This window comes from Stegostoma tigrinum, chromosome 22 (genome assembly GCF_030684315.1).
Source record: "Stegostoma tigrinum isolate sSteTig4 chromosome 22, sSteTig4.hap1, whole genome shotgun sequence".
In the NCBI taxonomy this organism is placed as follows: domain Eukaryota; kingdom Metazoa; phylum Chordata; class Chondrichthyes; order Orectolobiformes; family Stegostomatidae; genus Stegostoma; species Stegostoma tigrinum.
The window spans coordinates 13,085,789-13,100,887 of NC_081375.1; the positions used below are offsets into that span (position 1 = coordinate 13,085,789).

A 15,099-nucleotide genomic window follows, 5' to 3' on the forward strand; every position below is an offset into this window, starting at 1 on the left:
CCCATCCACAGGCTCATCTCCATTTGGCTCCTAGTCTGACAATGCATTGATTTTAAAATTTGCATTTTGCCTTTTCAAATCTTTCCAAGGCCTTGTAATCTTCTCCAGCCCAACATCCCTCTGAGATACCCATGCATGTCTAATTCCAGCTTCTTGAGCTTCCCTGTTTTTAACTGTTTCACTGGAGTCTGTCTTCAATTGCCAAAGCTTGAAGCTCTGGAATATTGTCTGCCTTTCCACCGCCACCCCCCCCCCCCCCCCCCCCCCCAAGCTTCCTGCTTTGAAAACACCTTTTTTTAAAAAATGCTTTGACTAAGCTTTTTAGCTATCTCACCAAATATCATCTAACACAGTTCAGGGTCACGTTTTTTGTCTTACTCTGAAGTGTCTTGATACACTTAATTACACAGAAGGTGCTGTATATCTGGTGTCTCCAGATATACTAAGCTGTTTAAAGGGTAGGGAAGGAATGATCTAAGAGTTAGTGCCTCTGAAGTACAAAGCAAAATAATACTTAATTCTGGTGTTTGATATTGTTTGGTTCCTTTTAGCTAATGTTTTCTTTCCAAAGTTTGTTCTTCCTGTTATTACCCTGCATTATGATTTTGGATCTGTTATATTAATGCAAACGATGTGCTCATCTATTTCTGCTTGTTTTTTTTTTGAACAAACAGTTAAGTATTGATTTGTGGGGGTTGGATTTTGAAGCCCCTAAATAGATAATTCTGAGGTCATAATATAGAGGAAGCAGTGTCTGAAACGGACTGAATATAGTGTTTGGGTGAAAATCAGATCAAGAAGTAGAATTTGGCTGCTCAAAATAGCCAGCGGTGCTTTCCCATAATGGGCAAGCAGGAAACTTTTTTGGTCTTGCATGCAATTGTTCACAAGATTGGTTGAAATTTGGCCATTTTTAGCTGTGTGACAAGTAAAAGAAACTTGCATTTCATGCTGTACCCTTTATCAGCTCTGGATATCCCAATGTGTTTCGTAGTCAATGAGGTACTTCTTGATTTGTAGTTATTGTCGTAATGTGGGAAATATCACTGCTTACTTGAACACAGCAAACACTCTCCAGTAACAGTGTGATAGCGATGAGTTAATCTGCTGTTTTAGTAATGTTGGCTAAGATATGTATGTATTGGCCAGGACACTGTCAGCTGGACACCAATACAGCATCATGGGATTCTTTCGGGCCATGTGTGGATGGAGAGAGATATGGAGCCTGCTGTATAAAGGAAACCATCGCTGTCAGATAATAAAATGTGAGGCTGGATGAACACAGCAGGCCCAGCAGCATCTTGGGAGCACAAAAGCTGACGTTTCGGGCCTGGACCCTTCATCAGAGAGGGGAATGGGGAGAGGGTTCTGGAATAAATAGGGAGAGAGGGGAAGGCGGACCGAAGATGTTCCACCATCTACAATCCGACCCCACCACCCAAGACATTTTTCCATCCCCAACCTTGTCTGCTTTCCGGAGAGACCACTCTCTCCGTGACTCTCTTGTTCGCTCCACACTGCCCTCCAACTCCACCACACCCGGCACCTTCCCCTGCAACCGCAGGAAATGCTACACTTGTCCCCACACCTCCTCCCTCACCGCTATCCCAGGCCCCAAGATGACTTACCATATTAAGCAGAGGTTCACCTGCACATCTGCCAATGTGGTATACTGCATCCATTGTACCTGGTGTGGCTCCCTCTACATTGGGGAAACTAAGCGGAGGCTTGGGGACCGCTTTGCAGAACACCTCCACTCGGTTCGCAATAAACAACTGCACCTCCCAGTCGCAAACCATTTCCACTCCCCCCTCCCATTCTTTAGGTGACATGTCCATCATGGGCCTCCTGCAGTGCCACCCGAAGGTTGCAGGAACAGCAACTCATATTCTGCTTGGGAACCCTGCAGCCCAATGGTATCAATGTGGACTTGACCAGCTTCAAAATCTCCCCTTCCCCCACCGCATCCCAAAACCAGCCCAACTCTTCCCCTCCACCCACTGCATCCCAAAACCAGTCCAACCTGTGTCTGCCTCCCTAACCTGTTCTTCCTCTCACCCATCCCTTCCTCCCACCCCAAGCTGCACCTCCATCTCCTACCTACTAACCTCATCCCACCTCCTTGACCCGCCCGTCTTCCCTGGACTGACCTATCCCCTCCCTATCTCCCCACCTGTACTCTCCTCTCCACCTATCTTCTTTTCTCTCCGTCTTGGGTCCGCCTCCCCCTCTCTCCCTATTTATTCCAGAACCCTCACCCCATCCCCCTCTCTGATGAAGGGTCTAGGCCCGAAACGTCAGCTTTTGTGCTCCTGAGATGCTGCTGGGCCTGCTGTGTTCATCCAGCCTCACATTTTATTATCTTGGATTCTCCAGCATCTGCAGTTCCCATTATCACAGTCAGATGTTGGTTTCAACCTAACTCTGGTGTAACTATTTGCTAAAATTACATGCCCCACTTGTGTGACAGAGTAGCTAGATATGACTGCAAGTTTTTTGATGCCATTAACAAATGTTGCATTTTAACTTTTAAGCTCGATATGGAATAGTCTGAGAGCATGCCAAAAATCTTGAGCATTCACAAGCGGCATTTGAACTAAAATTCCAGCATGGTGCTGCAACTGCGTATATGTTGAACGACCCACATACTCTTTTTGGTATCTTTTTAATCTTAGGTACTGAAGTTAACACTGTGGTCCCAGTCAAATTCTGTTGGGTTTAAGCAGATTTATTACAATGGGAATTAGCATTGAATAACTGCCTTGCTTGTGGAGGTAGTCTGTAGAGTATCTATTAAAACTGTTCTATGCAAGGATCGTAACTTGTCTGTTTTAACTGGCTTAACTGACACATGTATATCATTTCTGTACAATAACATCACGATTATCAGTGACAAGTCCTTAGTCTATTAATCCACTACCTTTTTCAGAAAGCAGTGATTCCTGAAGGTATATTGTACCACGGGTGGCAGCAGTCCTTGTTATTACTCATAATGCCTTGTGTTTAGGCAGCGTGTTTTTGTTGGAGTAGGTAATCCCCAGATGTGTTTGACATCAAGTCTGATATCTGAAGAGAATACTTTCAAAGAGGGCTGGCTGGGAATAATGACCAGGACTAGAAGGCTCACATTTTCATTTTCATCCATCCAATCCTCAAGCCAAACTAACAGCTCAGCAGGTCCGTCAGCATCTGTGGGGGAAAATAAAATCAGTTAACATCTGGGGCCCAGTGATGCTTCCTCCGAACAGGAAGGGTTGCCAGACCTGAAATGTTAACTTTTTTTTAACTTCACAGATGCTGAGCTTTCCCGGCTGTTTCTGTTTTTGTTCCTGATTTACAGCATCTGCAGTTCTTTCGGCTTTTATTTAATAGAGCCAGTTTATTGCAGTTCAGATTCATAAATCTGTCTTTGATTTGCTCCCTCTGTACAGATTGACCACCAGACCTGGGAAAGTTCTGTTCTGTGTTCACTTTGGTGAATGAACTTTTGGAGAATTTTATTTTCTCACTGACTTTAAAATGTGGAAAATGTGAAATAAATTGAGAGTTTAAAAGAAACTCTTCACTGAAGCATTGCCATTACGATTTTTTGTTCTTAATGGCTTGACACCTAAATGAAAGGTTCTCACAGTTTATTTACAGGATTTTTTTGTATCATGTCACAAAATAATCCATTGATTGTAATGTCTCTGAATCAAGAACTTCCTCTGATAACAGTTGAACAAAGGACAACCACTTGTATCTATACAACACTTTTTAATGTAATAAAACTTCCCGAGGTGCTAACTTTTAGCTTTTTGAGGGGACTACAATGAAACAAAGACCCAATGACTTTAAACAAGATAAATGAATCCTTTAGGAGTATTGGAAACATGATTCAAGGTTATTTGCAATGATAACTTGTGGGCTAAAGATCATAGTTTCAATTGTTGCATATGTAGTTACTCTGTATTCTTTGAAATCAATAAATTGTACAGACTGTACAAATGACTTTGCATCTGCTAGCTGGCATTGTTGCTTTCTGCTCTATCCCATTGTAACTAAGTGATGTATTGTCTTTGATTATTTAGTGTGCTGCTGCCTGTTTCCTTGGAGATGGCCCATGTTTAGTTCCCCAAATAAGCCTAGCGCTTGAGTGTTAAAGTGTCAACATGACATACTATGAAACTGAGTTGCGTGAGTCAGGTCGTTGGTGAGGTAGTACCAGAAAGGTTAGGCCATTGTAAAATCCTAGTGTGTGTTATTGATGTCCTACCTGTGGACAAGTCATTTATAAATTGATTTCCAATAAGGAAATGGGCATCGCTGCCAAGGTGACTACAACTGTTCAAAGTGGTCATGTTACTATCTTCAGGAAGCTGGAGTTGACTTGTAAATCTTGGCCATTCCATCTAGGGAAATAGGCAAGAAAAACTTACATCACACATTGTGAGCAGAATGGTTTTAGAAATTTTGTAAACTATACCAACATATTTCAGCAATTTTTTTTTTTAGAAATAGGAGCAGGAAAAGGCTATTTGGCACTTTTTGAATCTGCTGTCTTAGTCAATATAATCATGACTCATCATGCAATTCAGTCTTCTGTTCCTACCTTCTCGCTATAGCCTTTTAACCCTTTACCCCTAATACTTGTAGGAATACTGCATGCAATTCTTGCTGGCGTAAGAAGGATGTTGTGAAACTTGAAAGGGGTCAGAAAAGATTTACAGGGAAGTTTCCAGGGTTGGAGGGTTTGAGCTACAGGGAGAGGGTGTATAGGTTCGCGCTGTTTTCGCTGGGGTGCCAGAGCTGAAGGTGACCTTTTTGTAGAGGTTTATAAAATCATGAGGGGGTATAGATAGGGTCAGTAGCCGAGGCCTTTTCCCCAGAGTAGGGGAGTCCAAAACTAGAGAGCATGTTTAAGGTGAATGGGGAAAGATTAAAAGGGACCTAAGGGGTAATTTATTTCATGCAGATGGTGGTGTGCGTATGGAATGAGTTGCTAGAAACGTGGTGGAGGCTGGTACAGTTACATTATTTAAAAGACATCTGGCTTGGTACATGATTAGGAACAGTTTAGAGGATATGGGCCAAATGGGACTAGATTAACTCAGGATATCTGATTTTGGTGTGGATGAGTTGGACCAAGAGTTTTAGGGGCGGCACGGTGACTTAGTGGTAAGGGGTGGTACAGTGGTTGACACTGCTGACTCTCAGCACCAGGGACCCGGGTTTGATTCCGGCCACAGTCTTCGATCTTTTTGGAGCTCACACATGTCTGTGTGGGTTTCTGCTGGGTGTATCTGGTTTCCTCTCTCCATCTGAAGATGTGCAAAGTAGGTGGACTGGCCATGCTAAATTATCCATATTGTTCAGGGATGTGTAGGTTAGGTGCGTTAGCCATGGGAAATGCAGATTTACAGGAATGGGTCTGGGTGGGATGCTGTACCACCCTCTGTGTGGAAAAAGTTGCCAGTGAAGACTTGTTGGGCCAAATGGCCTGTTTCCACACTGTGGGGTTCTATGATGATGATTCCATGCAGTACAGCTTTGTGACTCTAACTATCTAACACCTTGAGAACTTTCAGTGTTTTGCCCTCAGCTACTTTCTGTGGCAGAGGATTCCACAGGCTCCCCACCCTCAGGGCGAAGACATTTCTCCACAACCCCGTCCAAAATGGTTTACCCTGTATTTTTAAACAGTCACGTCTGGTTCTGGAGATTTTGTTGAACCCAAATTAGAATTGCCACATTGGTAAATTTTTGCTTAATTGTAATTCATGTTTGTTTTTTTTTAAACACACTATATAGAAACTTCTGAGTCCTCGTCTCAGACGCCATTAATATTACAGAACCACAAATACTTTCTGTAGCTGCTTTGGGCTCTCGGTATCGAGGAGGTGATTCTAGTTGTGAATCATTTTTGTAAATCTTCTGCTTATTTAGTCACTAACATTTTTAGTAGTGGAAAATCAGAACAGAATTGTTCCGAAAGCTGTAGTCCATTTTTGTTACTCTGTGCACATTGGTTTCCTGTTGTAAGCTAGCAATTACTTTTGGGGTTTAATTCTGGCATACCAACATTTCTGTATGACTCTACTTACAGCACTGGCGTCAGTAAATTTGTCGAACTCTTGGGATTAAATTTTAATAAATGACAGTGCTACCACTTTTTTTATGTTGAGTTGGATTTAACGATGACAGGATTTTAAAAAAACCTGATCCTTAAATCTGCTAACAGCAAACTATCAAAAATGTTGAATAAAAATACTAGCATTCAAAGCAGTTCACGGAAGGTTCATAAAGTTGAATCCTATAAAGAAGACCTTGCCAGTTGAGGAAATATTAGTGAATGTTCATTGGAGCTCAATGAGGAGGTGTTTTGTATTTAAACATAAAAGATTCTGAGCGGGTTTGGTGGGGTTGCTGTTGAAATGATATTTCTCCTTTTTTGGGTAGAAATCTAGAATTGGAGGATATACTTTCAGAATTTTAATGTAATACTGAGGTGTGGTGGATTTTTTTAATATCCAAAATTGTCTACCATTGCATAGCATCCACAGTTCTGAGTATATTAAAAGCAGAGGGAGTTGAACTTTCAGACAGTTGATGGTTTTCAGGGAAGAGGCAAGAGATTTGAATTTTGGCAATGTTTGGATCCGCCATGGTTTTTTTGATTGGCAGAACAGGTTTGAGGGTCTCGTGTCCAGCTCCTCCCATTTCTCAGACTCTTTAGTAAATCCTTGCTTTTATGGGAGGACTCAGACTGCTTCACAGCCAATTGTACTTCAACAGTGACTAAGCTTCTGAAGGTGTAAAACCTGTGCAGCTCCCTGTAGGCACTGCAAGCTTCAACACCTGTCAATGTGACCGTGGCTAGATAATCTTCTTTTGCAGCATTGATTTGAATGAAAATATTGTATAAGATGCCAGGGAGGGCCCTAGTGCTCTTAGAATAATGCTATTGGGTTTTTTAGATCCACTGCAGAGGGAGAAAGGACTTTGATTTAACATCTTGTTTGACAGTTAGCACCTGTAACAGTGCAGCACCCCTCAGCACTGCAGTGGAGTGTCAGTCCCAGCAATCTCATACCTTCTTTTAATTTTTTATTTCAAGAAATGTATTTCCTGTGAAATATGTAGTGCCTAGAGCCAGATGTACAGCATGGAAACTCGTGCAGAAAGTAAGGAAGCATAGGATGGGGGGAAATGTGGCAGACTGGATTCAGAATTGGCTGACCCTTAGACAATGGGTGGCAGTGGATGGAAAATATTCAACATGGTGCTCAGTTACAAGTGGTGTACCACAAGGATCTGTTCTGGGTCTCTTTTCTATTTGGGATTTTTGTCAATGCTTTGGATGTGGGAGTGGAAGGGTGGATTAGCAAGCTCACAGATGATACAAAGGTGGGTCACATTGTGGACAGTGTGGAAGGCTGTTCTAGGTTACAAATGAACATTGATAGGATGCAGAGCTGGGCTGAGAAGTGGCAGATGGAGTTTTCCCCCTGGAAGGACAAACTTGGAAAGCAGAATACAGGATTAACGGAAAGATTCTTGGCAGTGTGGAGGAGCAGAGGGATCTTGGGGTTCATGTTCACAGTTTTCTGAAAGCTGCCACCCAGGTGGATAGAGTTGTTAAGAAGGTGTATGGTGTGTTAGCTTTCATTAATAGAGGGATTGAGTTCAAGAGCCGTGAAGTTATGCTCTAGCTATACAAAAGCCTGGTTTGGCCACATCTGGAGTATTGTGTCCAGTTCTGGTCACCTCATTTACACCAAAGATGTGGAAACATAGGAAAAAGTGCACAGGAGATTTACCAGGATGTTGCCTGGAATGGAGGGAAGGCCTTATGACGAAAGGTTAAGAGAACTAAGGCTTTTCTCTTTAGAAGGACAAAGGATGAGAGGTGACTTGATAGAAGTGTATAAACTGATCAGAGTATAGATAGTGGACAGCTAGACATTTTCCTGAGGTGGAGGTAGATACAGGGGAGATGTCAGAGGCAGGTTCTTTACTCAGTGTGGTTGGGGTGTGGAATGCATTGCCAGAGATGGTAGTGGAGTCAACCTCATTAGGGACATTTAAGTGGCTATTAGATAGGCATATGGATGATAGTATAAGGTAGGGCTGGAGGTTAGATAGACCTTAGTTTTAGGGTAAACGTTCGGCACAACATCGTGGGCTGAAGGACCTGTACTATGCTGTACTGTTCTCTGTTCTATGCGCTAAACAGTCCCTTCGGTCCAACTCCTCAATGCCAACCAGATATCTTTAAATTAATTGAATCCTATTTGCCAACATGTGGCTCATATCCCTCTTAAACCCTTTCTATTTACATACCCATCCAGATGCCTTTTCAGTGTTCTTTTCGTCTGTTTTTAAGTGCCATTTGAATTCAGAGATTTCTGAATGATTACCAAATCATGAGAATAACCAGGTGAAACTCACACTAGACAAACTTTGTGTACAATTGGTTAGCATAGTTTTTCTTTTGCCTTCTGTAAGGCACTGCTTAGCTTCTGAAACTAGCTCTTTCTCAAGCAATCAAATTTTGAAAGAATTTGTCCATCTCTGAGGTGCCTCTGGCTCCTTCTTGCATCTGCTCTTAATGAGAGTTGTTTTCCAATTTGCTTCTAGGTAGCTGTCCATAATGTGGACTTCATTCTTTTGACCAAGCTGTGTATGATATCCGTTCATACGTACAGAGGACCCATCTGGTCTGTTGTGTCAGGCGTGGTATATTCAACATGGCCTAGTTTGACAGTGGGTAACTGTGTATTGTACTTTAAGTTGACCTTGTTTAAACATGCTTCTCATAAAGAGTCAATCTTGCCTTGCAATTTTTTTTGAGCCCTTGCACAATCTGCTTTGGCATTTGGATTATGAAGCTAGTGTGGTGGTGGAGGTGACAACGCAGTTTTTGTTTTTTAGTGCAGATTGGCATTAGATTTCCAAGTAATGTCTCCCATAAAATTGGTATGTATTTTCACAATTTTGTTGTGAAATGAAAGGAAGGTCTTCCGTGTGTGTGTGTGTGTGTGTGTGTGTGTGTGTGTGTGTGTGTGTGATGGAGGCTCCTGTCCTAAAAACACACACTCCTGTAATTAACTAAATCGGACATTGCTGGATAAACCCAACGGGCCAGGTAGCATCTGTGGAGAGAAATCAGACTTAACATTTCACTTCCAGCAGCCCTTCAGAAATCCTGAAGAAGAGTCACTGAACCCAAGACGTTAACCTTGATTTCTCTCCGCGGATGCTGCCTTTCTTTCTGACCACTTTCCAGAAATTTCAGTTTTTGTTTCTGATTTTCCAGCATCTACAATTCTTCTGGATTTTCACTCTCTCCAGTAATGTCGGTCATATTCCCGTAACCTGAAAAGAGCTGTGTTTATGGAACACGCTGCCTGTTATTTACTTAGCAGGATCTTCTAGTTCATCTTGAAAGTGGCTAACCCTGTACACCCACTTCGGGCTTGAAGGAAATCACACACACGAGCCTACACATAATACAAGATGATTCATAGTCATAGTCATACTGCTGTACAGCATTGAAACAGACCTTAAGTTCAACTTGTTCATGCCAGCCAGATATTCTGTTTAAATCTAGCCCCATTTGCCGACATTCGGCCTTCTTTATACCTCAACCTTTCCTATTCACTTACCCATCCAGATGCCTTTTAAATGTTGTAATTATACCAGTCTCCACCAAGGCCTCTAGCAACTCATTCCATACACACATCACAGTCTGTGGATAAAGTTGCCCTTTAGGCTCCCTTTTTTATATCTTTCCCCTCTCACCTTAAACCTATACTCTTTAGTTTTGGACTCCCCTGCCCCAGGGAAGAAAATCCTTGCCTATTTACTCTATCCATGTCCCTCATAATTTATAAACCTTTGAGATCACCCCCTCAGCCTCTGATGCTCCAGGAAAAATAGCCCCAGCCTAACTCAGCCTCTCCCTGTAGCTCAAACCCTTCAACTCTGGCAACGTTCTTGTAAATCTTTTCTGAACCCTTTCAAGTTTCACGCCATCCTTTCCATGGTAGGGAGACCAGAAGTGGTTCGGCCACTTCTGACAAACTGCATGCAATGTCTTGTCCAGCTGCGACATGACCTCCCGACTCCTATGCTCAATGCATTGACCAATAAAGGCGTGTACCAAACACCACCTTTGCTACCCTATCTACCTGTGACTCAACTTTCCAGGATCCATGAACTTGTCCTCCGAGATCTGTATTCAGCTGGCTGATCCATATTTTAACTGTTAGCTTTTAATATTCCTTATGAACAAATATTTATTGAACGCCAATTTTAATTTCACAACAGCCTTGACAGCTGTTACTGTGGGAATAGTTTGGTGTTTTTTAATATTAAGCAGAGCTTTCTGATATTAGAACAGGACTGTATACATCCATTAAAATTATTTTATTGGATCACTTTAACTCTTGCCAGAATCAAAGTCTGGTGCAAAATGCCATTTTAATGCATGATATTCATGCTCCAGCAAGTGGTACCTGTTAAGGGCACGTGTTGTCCAATTTATTCGCTCAATTAATTTCTCTGCCTGTACCTTGTAAACGTACACCAGCAGGGGAAGTTCTCTGTCGGGGTTTATCGTCTGTGAATCTGCTGCGATTTGATGGTGAAACAAAAACGCTGACTTGCATTTGGGACACCGTAGGCAGCGAGGGAAGAAATTGCAGGCCGCCCAGCAGAGATATTTGTATCATCAAGGTGAGGTGCTGAAAGACTGGAAGGTGGCTAATGTGCCATTATTTAAGGAAAGTTGGTGAGGAAAAGCCAGGGAACTACAGGTGAGCCTGACGTCAGTGGTGGGTAAGTTGTTGGGAGAGATTTTGAGGGACAGGGTTTACATGTATTTGGAAAGGCGAGGCCTGATTAGGGATAGTCAGCATGGCTTAGTGTGTGGGAAATCATGTCTCTCATATGATTAAGTTCTTAAAGAGGTGACCTAGAAGATAGATGAAGGCGCAGAGGTAGACTTTGCCCATTTGGACTTTAGAAAGCCCTTTGACATGTTTCTGTATGCAGTCTGGTTAGTAAGGTTAGATCACCTGGGATTCAGGGAGATCTAGCCAACTGGACACAAAATTGGTTTGACAATAGGAGACGGAGGGCTGCTGTTCAGATAGGAGGCCTGTGACCAGCAGTGAACCACAAGGATCAGTGTTGTGTCCACTGTTGCTTATCATTTTTATAGAAGTGTTTTGGATGTGAATATTGGAGGCATGGTTAGGAAGTTTGCAGCTGATACCAGAATTGGTGTGTAGTGGACAGTGAAGAAGGTATTCTAAGAATACAGTGGGATCTTGATCAACTGGGCCAGTGAGCTGAGGAATGGCAGATTGGGTTTTTCATTCTGATAAATGTAAGATGTTGCATTTTGGTAAGATGAGCCATGTTTGGGCTTGTGGAACAAATTGCCAGAGAAAGTGGTTGAGGCGTGTATAATTACAACAATTAAAAAGGCATTTGGACAGGTACATGAATAGGAAAGATTTAGAGGGATAAAGGCTAAATGCAGACAAACAGGGTTTATTCAGTGTGGGGAAACCTGGCCTGCATGGATGAGTTGAGCTGTTGGGTCTATTTCCAGGCTATCATTCTATTTCTATATGAGGAGAAAACAGAGTTGATGTTTCGGGTCTGGTGACCCTTCCTCAGAACTGGACCCGAAACGTTAACTCTGTTTTCTCCTCCACAGATGCTGCCAGACCTGCTGAGCTTTTGCAGCAGCTTTGTTTTTGTTCCTGAAATTTACAGCGTCCGCAGTTCTTTTGGTTCTTACTCTATTTCTATCGCACCTTACACAATCTGTGTATTTTCCCAAAGCACTTTGCAGCCAATCTAGTCACTTTGTAAATGTGAAAGCTGATTTGTGCACAGCAAACCTTCACAGTACGTAATTTTTTGTTTAGTGATGTTTGTTCAAGAATGCTTATCTCTCAAAGATTCCCTACTTTCATTGCTGACCTCCGTTCTCTTTTTTGTTCACCTACTTATCGCTCCCATTTTTTTTCTGCATTTATTTAAGGAAAAGGGTCGCAAAAGATGAGTGGGAGAAGAGCACTTTTAAACCTCTCAACAAACGAATACTTAGAGTCACAGCTGTACACCATGGAAAAACAGACCCTTAGGTCCAACTCGTCCATGCCGACCAGTCCCATTTGGCCCATATCCCTCTAAGCCTATCCTATTCATGTACCTGTCCAGATGCCTTTTAAATGTTGCCTCTCTTGCTCCTTTTGTTTTGAAGTGCTGTTGTTTAGATCTCTTTCTTTCCAAAGTTCCGAAACAATGCAACAGCTTAAAACAGTAATTACTGCTTCTACAATTCAAGGAAATCCGCTCCAATACTGAAAATACCTGAAAGGACCAGCTCTTACAGCCACATTTTCCTGATCTCTATCCTGGGTTATCCAGAATAACATGTGCCATCGCCATTGCAATGAACACATTCAATTAGATTAAATTTTTGATCAGTTTTATTTCATAAACAGCTACAGGGTGGCACGGTGGCTCAGTGGTTAGCACTCCTGTCTCTCAGCGCCAGGGGCCTGGGTTCAATTCGACCCTCTGGCAACTGTCTGTGTGGAGTTTGCACATTCTCCCCGTGTCTGCGTGGGCTTCCTCCGGGTGTTCCAGTTTCCTCCCACAGTCTGAAGATGTGCAGGTTAGGTGGATTGACTGTGCTGAATTAACCATAGTGTTCAGGGGTCTGTAGATTTAGGTGGGTTATGGGGTGTGGTGGGAGTGGGACTGGGTGGGATGCTCCAAGGGTCGGTGTGGACTTGTTGGGCCGAAGGGTCTGTTTTCCGCACTGTAGGAATTCTGTGGTTCGAGGGACGGGCAATAAATGCTGCCTGGCCAGCAACGCCCTTGTCCCTCGAATGAATAAAGCGACTTGAGTTATTACATCTCAAAGTGTCTCATGGTGTGAATTAGTTGAGGTGCAGTGACTCTTGTTAAAAATAAACATGCAACTATTTTGCTGTGTCTGCCCCAGTCTGTGTGGAAAGTGTTTGAGTGTGCATGTGCCTCAGTTAATTTTTAAAGCAGAATTTGTTATGCTGGTTATCTCCTCCAATTTAAATATTGTAATGCCTTGAAAGTAAAACCTTTGTTACAGCTTTAAATTTGAGAGAAGTGATGATAATTGAGGATCTTGTTGAATTCTTTCATTACGGTTTGAGAATAAACATGCCCCATGCATTAACGTAAATGCAGATGATAATAGGACTAAATAGCTGAACAAAGGAATTGATGAAAATTTTGAAGAACCACTGAAAACCAAAAGATAGCCCCAGGAAAAGCAAAATTTACCCACTGCGTCTCAGCCTTTGGCTGGTGGAATTGAGAGAATTATTTTGATCGAACAAGCTGCCAGAGGAAGTGGTGGAGGCTGGTACAATAACATTTAACAGGCATCTAGATGGGTACGTGAATAGGAAGGACTTAGAGGGATATGGGCCAAATGCTGGCAAATTGGACTAAATCAGTTTGGGACATCTGGTCGGCACAGAAGTTGGACCAAAGGATCTCTTTCAGTGCTCTATGACTCTATAGATGTTCTACATTGAAGTATGAAATTGCTTGCTTTGCCTTAACACTGAATTGCCTTTCCAATCTTAGGAATGCCCTGAAAACTTGAGGGCACGAATCACAAAAATACCCGAGTTTAAAGATGTGTTTTTGGGAACAGTCCCACTCCTGCAATGGGATAAACATGCTACTGAAGAGGAATATCAAAGACTGAGCAGATATAATGGAGCCCATGGTTGGGAAGTAATCAGCTACGAAGGTAAATGCCGTCTTTGTGTTTTTGTTACCAATTACAGAACCGTGAAATTGCCAAATAGTTAATGAAGCAGTAGTTGTATCACCCTCTGCTTCACAAACACAGGTTCTGATACATTTTTCTGTTTGTTCATTGTCCTTATGAATGAAGATTTTGGATTTGAGGTCTATAGGCACCCAAGAAAAGCAGTTGGCTATTTGGAAGTAATTTTAATGTAGTTTATTAAGAAGCAGCAGTTCAGATACATTAAACAACAGACTGGAGGGGGAAGGGATTACAAGCTGTAGAGCTGGATGAATACACCAGGCCGAGCAGGAAAGCTGCCGTTTCTGAAGAAGGTCTAGGCTCACAACATCAGCTTTCCTCCTCCTCTGATGCTGCTTGGCCTGCTGTGTTCATCCAGCTCTGCAACTTGTTATTTTCAGCATCTGCAGATCTTGCTATCACTGGAGGAGGAGGATCAGGTTCCACAAATTCCCCGATCTGGAATAATGGGGGAATCCAACACTTCGATGCGGATTACAAGTCATAGAATCTCCACAGTGTGGAAACAGGCCCTTTGGCCCAACAAATACCTGCTGACCCTCAGAGCATCCCACCCAGAACCATCCCCCTAAAACCCACCTAATCTACACATCCCTGAACACTACAGGCATTGTAGCATTGCCAATCCATCTAACCTGCACATCTTGGACTGTGGGAGGTAACCCATATAGACACTGGGAGAACAAGCAAACTCTACACAGACTGTCGCCCAAGGGTGGAATCGAAAATTGGGTTTGTGATGCTGTGAGGCAGCAGTGCTAACCACTGAGCCACCGTGCCACCTCTAAGTCTGGAGCGTTTCCAACAATCTTATCATCTAGACAGACATGCCAAATGAATGATCCATCTCTGCCTCCTCCAAGGGTCTCCATCATCACAGAAGCTAATCTTCTGCCAATTCAATTCACCCCACGTGATGTTGGGAATGGGCTGAAGGCACTGAATGCTGCAAGGGCTATAGGCCCTGCCAATATTCCAGCAATAGTACTGTACACTTGTGCTTCTCAGTTTGCTGCACCCCTATTAAACTGCTCCAATACACTTATAACATTGATCAGTCAGTCTGTTCTGGATCATGAGTGAAAAGATGGAAGAGCTTGTCAACAGTGCTATCAAACAGCATTTGTTATACAATAACTTGCTCTCAGACACTCCATTTGGTGTCCTCCAGCTCATTATGGCCTTGGCTTAAAACAAATGAGACAAATTCCAAAGGTAATGTGAGTGACTATGCTTAACATCATGACCTC

General features: G+C 42.7%; 1 protein-coding gene across 2 annotated transcripts in view; it reads left to right on the forward strand.

Annotated features, from left to right (window-relative positions):
* Window positions 1-15,099, forward strand: part of LOC125463779 (alpha-N-acetylgalactosaminide alpha-2,6-sialyltransferase 2-like) — a 94,235-nt gene that overhangs the window by 56,377 nt on the left and 22,759 nt on the right. For both annotated transcript variants that reach the window (XM_048555458.2, XM_048555459.2), the window contains exon 5: window positions 13,639-13,807. In XM_048555458.2, coding sequence (XP_048411415.1) covers window positions 13,639-13,807 — 169 coding nt within the window. The remainder of the gene's footprint in view (window positions 1-13,638; window positions 13,808-15,099) is intronic.